Consider the following 19,457-nt stretch of genomic DNA (forward strand, 5'->3'; position numbering starts at 1 on the left):
TGAAAGACAAAAATGTTTTCTACATTTTCTATCTTTCTCATAAAGAACTCATAACATTTAGGTGTTTTTTCAGACTGCCAAATCTCGGGAATACACAGAGACTTTTCTTTTCATGTAATTGTGCCACATATACCTGTATGAAAACTATTGATTATTTTTATGAATCTGGATTATTTGCACTGCTATACATTAACATACACTATCTTGTCTCAGAGCTGAAGTACATATATATATGAAATATATAAAGATTTCTTATATGTTTTCATTTTGTTATCTCTGTAAATCCTATGTGATGACTAGCTGTTCATGATGTTAGGCACTCGTAGTTTGCCTAGGGTACCAATGGAGCATGAGTTAAGAAAAGAAAAAAAATTAAGAAAAAAATTCTCAACACCCAGACCCAACAGGGTCAAGTTCCCTACCTGACTGCGTCCAGTACTGGAGTCCGGACCACTCTGAAGAGGCGGTGTTGCTGTGGGTTCTGGGGTCCTCTCTTCTCATTGGCGCGTGGGGAAGGAGGAGGGGACAATGGGGGGAATAAATCTCCTGGCTCCAACACAATGTGCTCATCATCCTGAGGAGGGGATAAAAAGATTTAGCTTGTCACACAATTTAGGTTTAAATAAACAGTTTGACATTTTGGGAAACACGTTTATTCACTTTCTTACCAAGAGTTAGGTTAGAAGACTGATGTTACATTCATATTTGCTAAATATTACACTACAGCAAGGAGATTGTTAGCTTAATTTATCACAAAGACTGGATACTGGGAGAAACAGCTAGCGTGGCTCTGTCCAAAGGTAACAAAATCCACCATCCACCATCTCTAAAGTTCACTAATCAGAAGATTGTATCCCGTTTGTTTAATCTGGACAAAAACAGGGCTGTACAAAATGATCCTTTCTAGTTTTACGGAGGTTATGGGCTGGATTATTTCTTGGCCAGGAGCAGCAACTTCCTGGAGTCTCCGTTAGCTGGCTGTCAGCCTCATGGTGACAACAAGACTCAAGGAACATAATACAGTCTTGCAGTTACTACAAGAACGAAACAACAACACAACAGTTGTATGTATTTAGTTCTTTTAAATAAGTTGCATATGCTCTTACGGATTTAAATTTTATAAATCAAGGTTCAATTCAGTCACTCTGATGAAAACTCCTTCAAGTATATTTTTAAGAATAGAACAAATGATCCAGTGAATTTCTAATGAAGGACAAAATAGAATTAGATGTATTTACAAAGGGTATTACAAAAGGTAGCACTGAGACTGAATATGGTACTACAAGCAAATCCCAGAGTAGTTGTGGAGTAAAGTTAAACGAATGCAAAAAAAATGCATATTTTCCTCATATACCAAATTGTTCAAATGCGCCAATTTGCTACCACTGCATCTTTTCATTACAGGTAAATCAAAGAAAACAAACATCTCTTGTATGCGTATCTACACACAAACTCACCTTGATGCCTCTGAGAGATGCAAATGCCTCTTGGCCAGGTCTCAGTGCGATGATGTCTCCTTCCACCAGCAGACTAACAGGCAGATTAACGAGCTGGGAGTCACGGTAGGTCCAGTGAAGGGACCACGACGGGGAAGAGGGTGTGTACAGGTCTGGGTACTGTGACGGAGACCAACGCACTTCACCCACGCACCCTGACAGATAGTCTGGAGCACAGGGAAAGAAAATGAGGATGTAGTTAGAAGGAGGGAAAAGAGAAGACAACATGCATGAAAATGGTGATAGCATACATGTCATGGTCTATCCAGAGCTATGTTACAGCAGGCATCAGTTGAGTCTTGTTGATGCAAATCAATAAAAATGCCTTGATTTTTTTATTAGCTCTACAAAGCAGTAAAGCAGTAAAAAAAAATAATAATTGTGGGACAATATCATGCCCAAATGAGAACTGTCATTTTCCTTGCCAACAGTTGCTTTTGATACTGGATGATTAGTCTCATTCCATAATACCTTGGACCAGTGATTATGAATTGCAAACAAAAGACACCACTCTGTGTTCCAACAACTTTCACTGTGAATGTTGCCAAAAATGAGTTTCATAAGCATAACAGATAAATAGATATTTTCTTGTACATGAAGTAAGAATGCCATAATTCTACAGTATTTCCAGTGGTGAGTCAACGAGCCTGACTCACCACTGAGCTGTGTTATAATGCTCTTGAGGCGCCGGACCATCTCACTCCTCTTAAGCCTCTCCTGACGTCCGACAAGCAGGAAGTTCAGCAGGAAGAGGAGAAGGAGGGCTGCAGCATTCACCAGCTCTATACCAGAACTGTAGACATGAAAAGCAGAATGGCAGATTTATATGTGACAAATTAAACAGAAAACAGGATTTCAGTCTTCAGTAAGTCCAGCACAATAGGGGAATGCCCTCTGAGAAACTATCCCTTCTACAGTTTAAGCAAATACACCCAAGCTTCAGTGAATGTTTTAATTGGTCAGAAAGTACTGGTCAGTTACTATATGTATTTGATCAAATTTGTTAGAGTGAAAGGAGAACAGACGAGACAAGTACAAGATTGCCTTGGCACACAGCAAGAGCAATGACAGCTGGTGTTTGTGTAGCCGGTGATTAATTACTCTTTCTCACTTCTGTTCATGTTGAACATGTTATTTATTTTCCAAGAGAATAATAAAGTTGAGTGGACAAGCAGATGAAAAAGTATGGCTGAGGCAAAGAGAGACAGAGCCCTCCTTATCTTGTTCTTTATATTAATTTTATAAATTTCAAGTTTTTCACATTAGGCCTTGGCTTAGCCTACAGTGGCAAGAAAAAGTATGTGAACCCTTTGGAATTACCTGGTTTTCTGCGTTAATTGGTCATCAAATATTTTCATCTGCGGTTTGGATGGTTTTCTCTTTACACTCTGCTCTTCCTCCCATCTCAGCATCATAGAGCTTCCTGAAACCACTGGAGTAGATTCCTGGCAGCTAAGTTTGATTCAACTACACATACTGCAATTAAAATATCTATGGACTTGGTGTGGTGATTAGATCCGCTATTTCTGGGGAGCCCGATCTTGATGTTTGGAGCACCGATTAGACAGTGTGCAGTCCACAATCGCAGGGACTACCAGCATACACCAGCAAGAGTAGCCAGTTTAGCTGCCCCGGCTTTCCTGGCTTCCCTACTTCTGTGTCGCCAACCTCCCACCAAAGTCATCAAGTTATAGGTCATCACCATCTTCACCTCTGACGGTGGAGAGACAGGCAGTGGCGGCAGCAGTGGCAGCCCCACCAGGCAGTGGACAGAGGTGCAGCATCATTCCCACTGCTCCCCACTCAAGCTACAGTTCAATGGGATCAGCTCCTCTGCAGGATGGCTGTACCCTCTCACCCAGCTATCCCTTGGATGATCGGGATGTTCCCTAGACTCCTGCAACTCTGGTCATAGGAGATTCCATAATCAGAAACGTCAGATCCAAATCCACCGCTAATCACTGCATTTTTGGAGCCAAAGTAAAGGATACTGCAGAACAGGTTCCAAAGCTCCTTGCTAAATATCCACGTCCACAACATAATTATTCATGCTGGCTCAAACGACACAGCACTCTTAGAGTCTGAGATGCTGAATCATGACTTTGAGGTCCTTTTAAACCTTCTTAGGGAATTTCTAAAACATGCTCTCTTATCTCTTGCCAACATTCCATAGTGTAATTAATGGGTTCAGTCGAATCTTAGTACCACGTGGTTGCAATCTACATGCCTACCATGTGACACTATTTTCATCAACAATTTTAATTTTTTTGGAAATGTCCTTCCTTTTATGGTAAAGATGCCATCCATCCCAGTCTACTCGGAGCCCATTTCTTATCCTCTAAAATTCTTTACTTACTTCATTTAGCCCTCCGAGCATGATGGCTCAAGCTCACCACATACTATGATACACCATCACAGTTCACTCACACCTGTTCTATCCTGTATCTCAACATAAAAACACAAATATGTCACTAGCTCCCTTTATCAGCATGTACTCTCTGTTCTATTCTGTAATTGTGGGGCTCATACAAGTGAAACTATGGGAAAACCATTAGTTTGCTGTAAATAATTTGATTTTCATCATGACAGTCAGATATCACTCTTCTGCTCCTAAGTGTATTTTACAAAACTAGATCTTTTTAAGGCAAGGTCACTTTCGAATAAGATTTTCATATCGAATGATTTTATTGCCTGCAAAGAAATTGATTTTATGTTTTTAAATGAGATGGTCACAATCAAATGATAACTCTTTATTTCTGAAGATATTTTAAATTTTCTACTTAAAATTCAGGGCTGCAAATCATTTCAACCAGGACTGTATCAGTTGGATAATGTAGTTTCAGACATGATGGTGGTGGTGAAACTGTCGGCAAGTTCTCAACTTGCTGGTAATTTTTTGACCATAGGTAAACAGATTTTACAGTGACTTCAAAAAGTGAAATAAAACAATACTCATACTAAAAACCCAGATCAAATTTTTCCTAATAATATAAGAAATGACAGCATAAAAATCTGCAACAATTTTGTTGATACTGCACATTTAGTATCATACACATTCCAGGACAGGAAAGTTCAGTTAAAAAGAGGCTACCTACCTGCCCTTAGGCTGGCTGCCATAGCAACATAAGAGTCCCAGAACCACAAGTAGAGTCAGGGCAGCTCCTGGCCAATGAAGGCAGGAATGACGGTTGCCATGGTAAAGAAAGCTATTCAACCACTGTTCCTATGAAAACATGGCAAAACAACAAGGCATAGGCAAAACAATATAGAGTGTGTCATGTAAAGAATAATCAAGGAACAGTGTTGCTATTAGTAAATGGGGTGATGCAGAACGAATACTGTAGCTTTGTGTAAGCTTTGTGTTTCGTCTTCTTGTATTTTTATCCTTATCCATATATATGTATATAGTATTTGGGTTTAGGGTAAGGTTTACAATAAATATTATTTTTAGGTCAGGGTACGGATTAAGGTTTAGGGATGCAATGTACCAAATAGAAGACCAGTAATATAATTATGTATGTATGTATAAATGTGTGAGCACACCTGTGCAGAGGTTCGTCTGTGTGCAGCCCTCTGGTGCTGCTCCAGCAGCCTGCTGAGCTGGTCCCGGAGTTTTACCAGAGCCTGGCCAGTTGACAGGCCCAGGGTCACAACATCCTCCTCCTGCAACAACATACTCTGGTTGAAAAAAGAAACAGGCATGAACAATTTACAATGCATTCAGAAAGTATTCAGACCCCTTCACTTTTTCACATTTTGTTATACTGCTTTGTTTGAAGTTTGTAAAAAAACACCTAAAGGACTCTCAGACTGTGAGAAACACAAAAAGAATTTAAATTAATTTAAACATTTTAGCATAAGGCTGCAACATAACAAAATGTGAAAAATGTGAAGGAATCTGAATACTTTCTGAATGCACTGTAGATGACAAGATCATCCCAAATACTTGCCACTCAATGCAGTTATCATGACTGCCACTGTCAATTTTAATGATTTGAGGACTTCATCAAAATATTTGTATGATTTATAAAAATCATTTTCATACACTTTTCTTTGACATGGGCACTGACACAAGCATAACTGCACATTGCATAATTGGGGTGAGACCTGTACCTGTATGAACCTTTTTCACAGCAGATATTTTGGAATGCCATAGCAGGAAAAGCAAAGGTATAATTGAAAACATAAAAATGAAAGCATTCTATTTAGGTGAAGTACTTCCAAGGTCCTGGTATTCTGCATGCTGACTCACTGCCATGGCTTACTAGCTTATTGTTTACAGTAAGTCAAGCATTTTCTCTGTGGAAGTTTGGGCTTCACCAATGTTCTCCCTGGTCACCAATTCTGTTTGCAGTTCTAATGGACATAATGTCTGGTCTGCTGATCTCAGAGTGTATTTCTGCTTTTTGCAAATTATGTTGTTCTGTTAGTTTAAACGGACCGTGGCCTCCCGAACACACTGAGGTGATTTGCAGTCAAAAGTGATGCAGTTGGGATGAGTGATTTCCATGGTGATTTCTGCAAAAACAACAGGGGATTGCTCCCTCTGCACGCTGCTGCCCCTTTTAATGACATGCAAGGCAGGGTACACCCTGGACGCTGTACACCCAGTCAATCAAAGGACTGACATGTAAAGACAGACAACCATTCATGCTCACATTCATGCCTATGGAGAATTCTGAGTCGCCAGTTAACTTGATCTGCGGTTTTTGGACTATGGGAGGAAACTGGATCACCTGGAGAAAACCCCAGTTAGGCAAGGGGAGAACATGCAAACTCCACAAAGAAAGGCACCAACTGGCCAGCAGCTTCAAAACCAGAACCTCCGTGCTGTGAGGCAACAGTGCTCACCAGCGTGCCACCCTAAATAAATAAATCTAAATTACGATATTTTAACTTGCTCAGCGTCACACTAAGGGAGTACTTTACAGGCAGGGAAGCCTCAACACATATTGCTAACACTGATTATGTGAAGTCTGATGTTCACCCTATCAGAAATTTTCTCCCTATTACATAGATATGGTCCATACTTAAACCAAATAGTTGTGTGAAGAGGAAATGAATCAGTTTTTAATAGAAAGGGAAAGGAAACAGAGCCATATCTGATGTTAATGGGAAAGCAGCCTTTTCCCACACCCCAGGTCACTGTGAGGATGTGTGTGCAAAGGCCCACAATCTGAAAGACATACAGACATATACAAATAATCACGCACGCGCGCACGAACGAACGCACGCACGCACACACACACACACACACACAGGTTTCTGCTTTCAAGCTTTCTCCTTCTCAGGCTGCACATCCCACGCAGCCAAGCTATAATTATCTTCCCATTTCCCCAGAGTAACAATGCCTCAACAAAAATCCTCCAGGCAGACACAAAACACGCAGACACAAAAGGAGCCTGAGCAGCCTTAGTGCATGCCTACAAACTCGGAACGATCTAGATTAACCTTGGAAGCTCTCCAACAAACCAAGAGCATTACAAAAGACTCACATTAACTACACTATATCTGACTGACACTGTCACTCACCCAAACAGGCAACACACAGTCTTGCTACATTTGTTTAGCCTTCACTGAGGGAAATGTGGTCAGCAACAGACTGACAGAAACAAGTAAGAGACAACTTACACTTCTCCTCTTCCAGAAATAGATCCCCTCTTTCATCTTCAACACCATGACATCCCTGCTCCGCTCTGCTTCTGTAAAATTTGTAAGACTCCTGCTGGGCTACAAGGGCAATGTCTAACAACAGCTGTGCTACATGATGAGAATCGTTACACTGCAGAAACAAGTTCTCAAAATGTGAGTGAACTAACTGGAGAGACTGCGTGCTCATATCTACAGTGATGAGATGGTGATGCTGCAAAACCTCACCCAAATTTCCCTCGTCACTGTGATGCAGACAACAGAGCCCAGCATCAGTGTACGCTGCCAACTGGACTTCAATTCAAAAATGCCAAATCTGACTGTCTCTCTGGCATGGACTGGGTCTAATTCAGTTCATTCTCATTCGGGGGGATGGGGGGTGGTACATAATAGGGGGAGCCACAGAGGCTCTTTTGATGCGAGGAACCATGCCAACCAGGCCTGTATAAATCCTGTTGGGCTTTTTTCATTCTTGCCAGCTTAGCATGTTTTGCAGTGATGGAGGTATACATACAGAGAATGGTAGGGAAGATAGTACAGACAGAAAAATTAAGGGGAGTTGCTGATATGGTTGATATTACAACCACAATATCACTATGATATTGAAAAAGTCGATTACAACTAAGCTTTAGATTGTGTGACACAACAGAAAGCTCCAGAACAGCTGCTGAGTGGACCTTGTGGTGAAACTCTTTTGTCAATAACTAATACTGTTTTTCTGATATAGCAAATGTAGTGGTGTAATGTAATTAAGTACATTTTACCAAGTACTCTACTTAAGTACAATTTTAAGTACTTGTGTTTTAATTGTTTGTTATATACTATTCAGTGCTTCATGGTTAGCTGGGAGCTGAACTGTTCGCTGCACGGATAGCTTGAAATTAAACTGAATTGCTTAATGTATACCTGTGAGCTGTACTGTATTGCTTCATGTATAGCTTGGAGCAAAATTGTGCTGCTTCGTATATAGCTTGAAGCTGAACTACGCTGTTTCATAATCAGCTGGGCGCTAAACGACATTGCTTCATGTATAGCTGGTGGCTAAACTGAAATGTTTGCAAAGCTGTGGCTCAAATTTGAATGAATGGAGTAATTTAAGGGCTATTAAGATTTGGAAACGAGGCAAAGGGATGAAGGATGCATAAGCAATGAAAGGAGTTTAAATGGGAGACACAGTGTAAGGTCTTAGAAGAGCTTAAATATATGGCCAAGGACTGACCTGCATTGCTTCATTTATAGCTGGGAGCTAAACTGTATTGCTTCGTCGATAGCTGTGAGCTTAACTGAATGGCTGGCAAAGCTGTGAATGAGGAAGCTGCTGAAAGATTATGAAGACTATAGTGTAAACAATGACAGCAGTGTCTGTTAAAATTGTAGTGAAATACCAGTTGTTGAGTTTAAGCTGACATGAACTGCGGTAAAGTTATGCAATGAGCTCAAGTGTACTAACAAGAATTGAGCTATGAGTTGTGTATTAGCTGAAAAGAGCTGAAACATCAATTGGTTCCTGGCAGTTACTAGGTCAATTATAATTGATTGCTAAGGTTTTTCAAATGGTTGCATGGTGGTTGCTAGGCAACTAACAAGTGGTTATTAGGGCGTTCCAATTGTTATTATGATGTGTCCAAGTGGATGCTGGGCATTTGCTAAAGTGTTCTGGACATTTTGCTGAATTAATAGCAAGTGTTTACTAGGGCTGTCACTTTTTCCAAAAATCTAATTCGAAGAAATTTGGTTTTTCAAATTCAAATCAAATTCCTTCGAATTTGATTCTGCCACCATGCATACATGTTACGCACTTTATATTGACACAGCAAGTTAAAGCAGTAGACACTAAACTCTACACTGGGAATTCCTCAAATTAGTTACGTTTCCTTTCTGTGTATATGAATTTGTGTTTCTTTGTGTTTGTCTGTGTATGTGTGTGTGTCATGTCAGTTAAGAATCCTCCAACAAAACTCCAGCTCATTACTTAAAAAGTGTAATCATATCGTCGAGATTTATTCAGTGAGAGAGAGTGTATTCTGCAGAATGTGTTGCTGTAACATATGTGTTTGTAATGTCAAAATGTTGGGAATACAGCGATCTAAAATGTCCATTTTTTTCTTTTCCTTCTTAACTTTTGGTCTCCGCTAACATTGCAGTCAGTGGGTAAGTTGGTTGGCACTCCTTTCTCTTTGAGGCCCGTAACGCAAAATGAAAGAGGGCACTTTTTTCTCGTTTTGAAGAAAAAATGATGTGTGTAGAGTAAAAATGGTAGAGTGAGAAGAGACTGAAGAAAAATTTTAAGACAAGTTTAACAGATTCACCCAACTTTGTGTGTGAGTTTACCCACTCTTTGTGTGAATATTCGATCCCACACACAACAATGTAAAAATCTGGAAAGCCCTGAAAGGTGCATGAAACTTGAACTGAGGTATGAAAGAGCTGAATTAATGTGTAAAAGTCCCAACTTTCGCAACCATTTTACAGTTTGAATTAAGTTTCTAAGTGAATGTATGAATGAGTAGTAAGAGATTGAAGGTGACTGGGTTTGAAGGTTTCTCTCATTCACTTCCTTTATAACTAAGCTTCAAACCAAGCTGAATATTATATGAATGGGATTTAAAATTTGAACCCACATGGTATGAAAGATAGTGAACATTTTGAAGTTTGTATGGTGTTTCTACCTGGATGAGTAAAGTTGAAAAATGCATGAAAATTGTGAAAAAAAGTGTGAATTCTGAACATTCCATCCACTAATTTGAATTTGTAAAATGGTTTAACATTTTGGAAAGTATGAAGGGTATGAACACTAAAAGTAATTCCAATCATGTCCTAATTACGCTGAACCTGCTGAACTTTAAATTATTTTCTACCTTGAAGTGTGCTGTCAGTTGCCACAAATGTGGCGAAAGAATAATAATAAAGAGCAAGAAGAAGATAGGTTGTGAATACCTCCAGCATTTGTTAATTTTTGGTAAGAACTGATATTCGTACTGTTTTTTGATTTAGGCAATATCTGTGTAGGTAAGTATTAAAATAGTTTGTTATAGTTCATTGTACAAATTCAATTCCAACTTCCTTACCAGCCAGTTAACCATCTCTATTTTCAGAACCTTGTATGGTACTTAATGACAAATGAAGGAGTACTGTTATGAATTAATGATTATATAACACAACACAACACATAGGTGGGAAAACTATGACAGAAGAGGTACACAGCTCTTCTTTGAGGCTGTTTAGCAGTAGGTCATTAGCAGATATATTTCCATTCCTATGCTCGTTATGTTGACACAGCAGTGCTTGGTTGTGAAATGCCTCTCTTACACATCTACGTTTAACTGAAGAGGTTTGATCTTTCAACCCTTCAGATGGCTAAACTGAAATGACAAAGAATGATCAAGGCAAATGAGAGTTCATGTGGAAAAGAAGAATGTGAATGTGAAGTGATGCTGTACAGTGGCAAAAAAAGTTTAGGCACCCCTGGTCAAAAATTTGTGTTACCTTTTTACGTAAGTAAAAAAAATGAACTAATCTCCAAAAGGCATAAGATGAGAAAGTTAAAGATGAAACATTCTTTCAACATTTTAAGCAAGATTAGTGCATTATTTTTGTTTTGTACAAGTATAGATTAAAAAAAAGAAAGGAGCACTATACAAAAGTTTGGGCTCCCAAAGAGATTGGCACTCTCAGGTAACTTTTACCAAGGTCTCAAACCTTAATTAGTTTGTTAGGGCTATGACTTTCACAATCAATCAATTCATCAATCATTTTTTCACAATTATTAAGAAAGGCCAAGTGATGCAAATTTCAAAGCTTTATAAATACTCTAACCCCCCAAAACCTTGTACCAACAATCAGCAGCCATGGGCTCCTCTAAGCAGCTACCTTGCACTCTAAAAATTAATATAATTGATGCCCACAAAGCAGTAGAAGACCATAAGAATATAGCAGAGTCCCAGAAGAGTTTTCAGATAGTAATGTATTTAAGAAATGGCAGTTTACAGGAACAGCTTGTAAGCACATTTTGTGGCAAACTAAGAGTCCTTTAGTTTTTTTGGGGGGGAGGGGGCTTGCCCATTCTTGCTTGCAAAAGGTTTGTAGTTCTGTGAGATTCTTGGGCCATCTTGCATGCACTGCTCTTTTGAAGTCTATCCACAGATTTTCAATTATGTTAAGGTCAGGAGATGGTGAAAGCCATGGCAAAACCTTCAGCTTGCACCTCTTGATGTACTCCATTGTAGATTTTTAAGTGTGTGTAGGATCATTGTCCATTGTGTTGAAGAAGCCATCCCCTTTTCATCTTCAGCTTTTTTACAGCGTTTTTGATGTTAGTCACCTTCAGTTGCCGCTTGTTTGTCGGTCCGTTTGCCCTCGGTTTTGTCTTCAGTAAGTGATAAGTGTGTTGGGAGAATATGGAAGAATATTCCATTTATAATATATATTCCATTTGCTTTCAAAGAATGTTTTGGGTCAAGAGCCCTTCCTTTCCATCTCCATACTCTTTTCTTTCCATCATTCTAGTAAAAATTAATCTTGGTTTTATCTTTCCACAGAATCTTGTTTCAGAACTGGAAAAGCTTTTAACAGTTTTTCTTTTGGCAAAGTTTAATCTCTTTCTTTCTGCACTTGAATTTTACCAGTGATTTGCACCTTTGTGGTAAACCCTCTGTATTTATATTCATGAAAGCGTCTCTTAATTGTAGACTTTGTCAATGATGCGCCTACCTACTCAAGAGTGTTCTTGACCTGGCTAGATGTTGTTGTGAAGGAGTTTTTCTTCAAGGAAAGAATTCTGCGATCATCCACTTTAGTTGTCTTCCATGGTCATCCAGGGCTTTTGGTGTTGCTGAGCTCGCCAATGCATTCCTTCTTTTAAGAATCTACCAAATTGTTGATTTGGCCACTCCTAAAGTTTCTGCCATATGTTTGATAGGTTTGTTTTGTTTTTTAACTTCATTATGGCCTCTTTCACTTGCATCGGCTGTGGGTGCAGCTGTGGCTCAGGAGGTAGAGCAGGTCGTCCACTAAACGGCTTGATCCCCCGTTCCTCCAGGCCGCATTTCAAAGTGCCCTTGTGTGGTGTGATTCAGTGTGTGTGAATGTGATGTATGAATGTGTGAACGAATGGGTGAATGCGGCCTGCAGTGTAAAGTTCTTTGAGTGATCAATAAGACAAGAAATACTGTATAAGTGCAGTCCATTTACCATTTGCATCGACACATCTTTGGACCACATATTGAGAGTTCCCATGAACAGCTACCAAATGCAATTCAGCACTTGGAATCAACTCCAGACCTTTTATCTGCTTAATTAGTCATGAAATAATCAGGGAAGAGGGTTCACCTCTGAAAATGAGGGACTATGTATAAAAATATCTGTAATTCTTGGTGGTTGGTTAATGGTTAATGCAATACTTTTGTTAAACACCTTGAATTAAAGTTGAAAGTCTACAGTTCAATCAAATCTTGATGGATTCATTTCAAATCCATTGTGGTAGTGTTCAAAATTATGAAAATTGTTCACGAGAATGGGACAGATGGTCGGACAACCCAAAAAAACATAGTGCCACGGTAAAAACCTGACCCAGGGATAGCCCTTCTAGGAACCTTGGAATATCATTTTATTTTACCACATTTCTCTCAAGTAGGGCCACTGTCAGAGCCCAAGGTGTGTCTTCAGTATGCTAGTTTTGTTCAACTAAAAGTCCAAAACTTTAAAATATTCAATTTACTTTCACATATAACAAAGGAAACAGTAAACAATCACATTAGAGAAGCTGGAACAAAGAATGTTGGGCATTTTGTTTGAAAAATTACTGTAACAATGAATAGATTATCAGAATAATTGCAGATTAAATATATTTCTATCAACTTACTGATTAATCAACTAATTGTGGCAGCTTTACTCTCATGGTTGTCAAACGACACCTGGGACAGTCCAAAACTAAGCAGTGTATAAGGGCTTGTGAACAATAAATGAAGATTTCTGTTTACACATCAGCTCTTTCAGAAATTAGGTACATTTTTCCGTAAAGAGTACCACAAAAAACTTTGGACAAGCCTGAACCTATGCTGGAAACTTTGTAGCATGGCTAAGCATTCCCCTAAAGGTACTCTAAATCAGTGTCAATTTCGTTTAAGAAAATGTGAAATATACTTCTCAGAGACCTTTTTTCCAATGATGAAGACGAGGTGTTGACGAGACGAAAGTGACATTAAACACCATTAAAGTATCAATCTTTGAAGGGCTGCACTGCACATTTCTCTTACTGTGCGTCTGAATCATCCTCCAAGAGTGCACCTATGAATGCACCACCAACAGTGATATCCTGAACCTAGCTACTGTATACACTTTAACACTACAGCTGAAGAAGCTAGACAACATATGCTGACAGGAAAAGAACAAGATGCCAGCAGCGGGACTTGGTTAAAAATAACTGGTTGACATTTGGATCCATATCAAATATAATACTGCAAAGAGAAAAAATTAGTGTGTAGTAGTGTTGGAGGAGAAGCCCTTTGCATACAAAATCGCTGGGAAGGGTGCACCACACAGAAACTGAGGACACCTAATGTTTAAGATGCTAATAATGTTAGTTTTAAAGCCATACTATTGCTTGCAGGTGGTGCTTTAGCCTCACTGAAAAGTCAGTAACCCAGACAGCTAAATTGGCTTAACTTCTGCTTAAGACAGGTTTGTTTATTTTGGTGTCCACCCAACTTTATCGGCATAAAATTTGATAGTCAGGCCTTGTCAATTTTGAGGGGGTCCAAGCCAGCTAAATGTAGCCTATTTGTGACATCCAATGGTTATTAACATGCACAGTATCTTATGTATAAGATTGTTTTGGGCCTGAATAAAGTCTGTTCGGCAGTAGCCAGCTGTCTAATATTAGCTTGCTTTATATAAATATGCTTTGTTGCTTTATAACAAATATTTTCTTCACAAATGTATTTACATGGCAGTGTAAGACCTATTATAAACACTTACAGTATACAGTCTAGTACAATATTACCACTAAGGCCTACAAAATTACACATTCAAATCAAAACTTTTCTGGCAAAGTACTCACAAAACTGAACATTATAAGGGTATGATTTATTTCAGGGCTGTTGTACAGGGTTCTTTTTGATTATGAAGGGTTTTCTTTTTTCTGGATAATGTGGCTAATTTTCATTTTAATTTTCTTCAATTAGCCTCAAATCAGGTGGATGAATTCTCATTTGAAAGAAGTTTGCTGAAGTTTCAGATAAATGCTCATTCTTGGTCTTTACTTAAACTAGACTCAAATGTTTTGTCAACTCATCTTCTGATGATTAAAAAAGACTGAAATGTTGATGGAAAATGTGTTTTCGTCAGCTAAAACCATAAAACAATGGTTTTCTCTGACTAAGACAAGACTAAAATGTCCAGAATTGTACTTTACTAAAAATTGACAAAAAAAAAAAAAGGATGAGGTTGACTAAATATGACTAAAACTAACAAGGACTTTTGATCTCAGGACTAAAGCTAAGACTAAATCTAACAAACTGACAAAATTAACACTAGTCTAAACCCCAGGGGCTGTATCTGTTCAGTAAACAACTCTCCACCTCAGAGACATTTAGATAGCATAGGCACATGCTGAACTAACCAACTAAACTCACCTGCTTCTTATCCTGCTGCTCCATGGCAACCACAACCACTCAACATACTCTGCTCCTCAACCAGCCAACGCCACCTGGCAGAGCCCTGTTGCCTGTTGCCTGTCACACACGCTTGAGGCTCTTGGCCGGATCCCTCTCAGCCCACCTCTTATGAAAGCTGCAGATCAAGTGGTTCAGATATGAACGGAGGAAGATGGAGAAGGCAGGTGGGTGCAGCCCTGGTCCCCCACCTGGCAACACCTCCTGCCCCGCCTCTTCTGCCAGTGTGACAGGAGGCACGCCCACACCTGCAGGGACCAGCTGTGACAAGCAGGGAACTCTGGGATATGGCGTTTTTGTTTGGAGGGTAAATTTTTGCTCAGGTGCAGCACACAGATGCTCTTCACAACATTCATGTAGAGGTCTGTGGATAAATGACAAATTACACAAATCAATTAATAAGCAGGTCTAACTGGAATGACATCTATATTGATCTATATTGCAGTACTTTATTGCAATGGAGGCAAAGTTTAGTTAAGAAATTGGTTGTTAAATAGAATCCTCTGCTGGCAGGCTTTATTAGTACCAAACCAGTTCAAACTGCTTAGTTAAAGTTAGCTTCACTGCTGTGATGTTGTAGCTCAAATAGATCAATTGAAAAGCAGACCAAGGCCCACTCACTATGACCACATAAGCAGGTTCGTCTGGTACAAAAAACCCACTGAACTCCAGAGTCAGCAGTCTCCATTGGCAAAGAGTTGACAGTGCTCAGCCAAACAGAGGAGAAAAGAGGCAGACAGACTGAAGGGTGAGCGGGTGCACTGACTACAAAGTAAGACTGTCCGAGAAGGATCAAACCCAAAAACAGTCCAATTGCTGGACCAGACAGAGTTTAGGTAATGCAAGCAAAGTCAAATAGGCCAGAATTAATCCTATAGAATCTATAGAACATATATTATTTAAAGAGTGGTTGTACGGGGTGCACATTTCAGAAACATATTTTGAAACTGTGCCAAGCCCTCTCTAACAACAAGCCTTTCTTACAGCAGATATATTGACTTGTTATAGGAAAAGCACAGATGTTATTAATAACATAAATGATTGCTCTGTTCTATCCAAGTGTCCCAGTAAGTTGTGACAGTGTGACAGTGAGCCAACCTGAACAATACCAGGACCCTGAAACTGAAGGAGCAAAATGAAATTCGACCATCATTCATTTTAATGATTACGCCCCTGCTTTTCCTATTGTGACATGTCAAAATGTCTTCTGCTAAAAAGGCCTTTCAGAGGTTTAAAAAGTTAAATTTAGTGACACGCTCACTGTATGCCAGGAAATAGCTTCCAACTTTGTGGACTGTGTGTGTCACTCACAAATACCCTGGATTTGAACCTAATTGCCAATGTTTAGGAGTTCAGTCTTAACTGCAACACTAAAGCACCTCTAAAAACACGTTGTTTGAGTTTTTAAAAATTGCTACATTTCAATTGCTCACACTCCTGCCCACCTAATTACGTTATTATTTTGGTGGAAAATCGAGCACAGAACCCCCGGTTCGAAAAAAACCAGTTGCAAGGTAATGTACCAGTGTTGACTACGTTGAGCGTAACAGTTTCAATTGGAGTTAATATCGTCCTCTCCGTACAGAGTGACTGGCATCTCGGCTAAACGTCCCCTGCCCTTCATGTCAAAGGCAGATGCTAACAGTACAGAGGCTTCGACCTAACAAGACTTACACTGTTGCAATACCGGCTATAACCGCACAGCCCGTCGACAGTCTGCAAACTCACCTCTTGTTATTTTCAGGTTGTTGCTGATATCCTTATAAATTTATGTTTTTCTCTCGAATACAAATATAACTACTTCTAAAGCTTTACTATACAGCAGCAGCCATGTTGGGAGCGTTCTGCCTCGAAGGAGGAATAGTGCGTTGTGATTGGACAGCGCTAGAGTACTCTGTCCCCTGATTGGCTGACAAGAGATTGGGCCAAACTGTGTTGCAACGCCGTATGATTGTTTATGGTTCTATTTTGAAATAGGAAACCTCAATAGTTTACTGAGGAGTAACTACAAAGTCATGACGCTCAAAGTCACTGGAATATTGAGATGTAATCGCTATTACGATAATAACCGGATATTATCATTTAGGTAATAATCTAATAAACTACAACTATTGCAACATTTTATGATAGAAGCTGTCACACAACATGAAGGAAGCTAGTTTTCCATAGCCTGGCTTTTACTTAACAGCTTTTATACACATTTCGTGAAGTTAACGTTTTACAGCATACAGAATATTGCATCGTTAAGCACAACCAAAACTCCAGAAATCGCGCGAGGAAATCCAAATTAGGCAACTGAATGCTAGTGAACTGTACCGTAATTCCGGTTCTACATGTATGATAATACTATTGTCCCATTTGACATGAATGCTGCACTACAAGTAAGAAAGTGGACGTAGGGAAAAAAAAACATGACAAATAGCTGCCTGAATAACTTTAATTTCACTTTAGGGAAATTATTCAGTTTAATTTTTCGATTTATAAACTGCAGCGGTGAACCACGTCCGTGAGAAAAATAGCTGAACAAATCAATAAATCTCTTTGGAAGCTGTGAAGGCATGAAGAAGTTCATTTGTGGAGACTGAAAGACATGATATTTCCTCTCTTTTCATGATGTAACCTGTATTTGCAGCCGTGGAAAGTAATAAGTCCATTTGTTAAAACACTGTACATTTTTTAAGAATTTGTACTATACTTGAGTGTTCCATTTTATGCTACTTTAAATTTCTACTCCACTACATTTCTCAGGGAAAAATTGTACTTTTTATTCCATTATATTTATGCCATAGGTACATCATTAAACTAACAAATTAAACTACCCAACAACAACACAATTAAAACCTACAACAAAAGTAATTAAATTTAATTCTAAAATACCACTTACATGGATACTTTTTCTACATAATAATAACTTTAAGCACTTTTAATTTTATACTGTAATTTTTTTAAATGTTCTGATAATATGTATGTACTTTATTCTTGCAAAATCTTGATTTCATGACTTGTAATTGTAATGGAGTACTTTTATGTTATTATATTGCTAATTTCACTTAAACAAAGGGTCTAAATCCTTTTTCCACCACTGCTTATTTATGACAACACTACCCGAAACAGGTGGCAGGAAAGACAAAGACCATAAGTTAATGAATGCTAGACTGACAGAATTCATCACCCAGCTACTCTGACGGCAGGTTAAAAATTATACAAGTAAAACAAATGAAAGAAAACTATAACTTTTAAGTCTGTGTGTGTGACTGGGCAACGCATTCTCACTCCCAAGTCGTCACATGCAGACGCTTGGTCGGGGCTCTTTTGGTGTCACTTTTTAAACACACTGGGGACCTGGGAGTGAAAATGTGTTGGACTGGGACCCTCTGAGCAATAACAGTGCCAGCTTTTATGTGGCAAAACTCCAGAGAGAGTTCATCGCAGACTAGAAATACCCTTGAGACTCAGAATTTGATAATATTTGAGTACCCACATACACACATCTAACTCTTATGTAGTGCTCTTGAAATAAACAAGCTACTATAATAATCTACTTTAAACCGCGTAATGTGCTCCAAAACGTATTTATTAAAATGTATGCATTTTGGTTGAATATAAAATTTCTATCCATTTGGACTTGTGGTCCCATCATAACAGTCTCTTTGTGCACAAAGCCAGTTTCCCCCATTTTTGTGTGAAAGAACTTGACTGGCCTGCACAGACCCTGTGTCACGAGAAACAGAGGAACCCAAAAGCAAGATACTGAACATGAAGAGTCACCACAAATACCAGGGAGTTTACTCAGATAACTGGATGTGGAGCAGGACTTATGGGCTAGGGAGTTGAGGGAAGGTGGCAGTGGACAGGTGGGATGCGCAGAGAGGAGCGGGGAAGGGCAGAGGTCTTGATGGCCGAGAAGGGGGTGGAGGTGGTGGATCAAGTCAGGGGAAGGCTTGAGGGGAAGCAGGCTGTAGATGAAGGAAAACACGGTAGGGTGAAGCAGGGAGAGTTGAAGTCTTGTGTGGAGGAGATTGGATGGCGAGGCGGGCAGGGAGGTGGATGCGGAAATGTGGGGAATGAAGCTGGCAGAGGTGGTGGAGCGTGACACTCGACAGGAAGAACTAACTGGAAGGCGAGATGTAATCCTGAGTACAAGGAGATATACGTTGGTCATACAAAGAAACACCAGGAAGGAACTTAGACTGAGAAGACTAAGTGACCTGCAAAGTCTTCTGGTCTAGTGAGAACAACAGTCTGGCGAAGAGTGGCTGTAGAACCGGGTAATGTATACCGCAGTGTTGATGAGAAGGTGGGGCAGGTGTGTTGGCTGATTGGTGCAAGGTGGCTGAGAGAGAGGGAGAGGGAGAGAGAGACGGAGGAGCGCCAAGCCCCCAGACAGATACACGTACACACACATAACGTAGAAGGGAAACAAGACAGAAAACACAAGGGAATGCAGAAACATAGGAAACACCAGGGCTATGAGACCCTGACCTAGGTGTCCACATACCTCTGGCCAAATCATTTGCTTTAAAGGCATAGCTCAACAGATTGGGAAATACACTTGTTCACTTTCTTTAAAAGAGTGAGATGTTCAGATGGATATTGATCTCATGTCTATGTGTTAAATTCAGAGCTCAGACCTGGATATGGT

At 39.5% G+C, this 19,457-nt stretch overlaps 1 protein-coding gene across 4 annotated transcripts in view; it reads right to left on the reverse strand.

The window, feature by feature from the left end:
• tmem94 (transmembrane protein 94) overlaps window positions 1–16,661 on the reverse strand; it is a 50,171-nt gene extending 33,510 nt beyond the window's left edge. For 2 of the 4 annotated variants that reach the window (XM_040134806.1, XM_040134803.1), the window contains exons 1-7: window positions 16,544–16,661; window positions 14,777–15,179; window positions 5,040–5,174; window positions 4,592–4,719; window positions 2,153–2,289; window positions 1,458–1,663; window positions 423–574 (exon numbers count right to left, since the gene is read on the reverse strand). In XM_040134806.1, coding sequence (XP_039990740.1) covers window positions 423–574; window positions 1,458–1,663; window positions 2,153–2,289; window positions 4,592–4,719; window positions 5,040–5,174; window positions 14,777–14,800 — 782 coding nt within the window. In that variant the 5' untranslated portion in view covers window positions 14,801–15,179; window positions 16,544–16,661. Of the gene's footprint in view, window positions 1–422; window positions 575–1,457; window positions 1,664–2,152; window positions 2,290–4,591; window positions 4,720–5,039; window positions 5,175–14,776; window positions 15,180–15,436; window positions 15,643–16,543 lie in introns of those variants that run through there. The other 2 variants (XM_040134805.1, XM_040134804.1) reach the window with 2 other exon arrangements.
• Window positions 16,662–19,457: the final 2,796 nt, after the last annotated feature.

Source organism: Xiphias gladius, chromosome 9 (genome assembly GCF_016859285.1).
Source record: "Xiphias gladius isolate SHS-SW01 ecotype Sanya breed wild chromosome 9, ASM1685928v1, whole genome shotgun sequence".
Lineage (NCBI taxonomy): Eukaryota > Metazoa > Chordata > Actinopteri > Istiophoriformes > Xiphiidae > Xiphias > Xiphias gladius.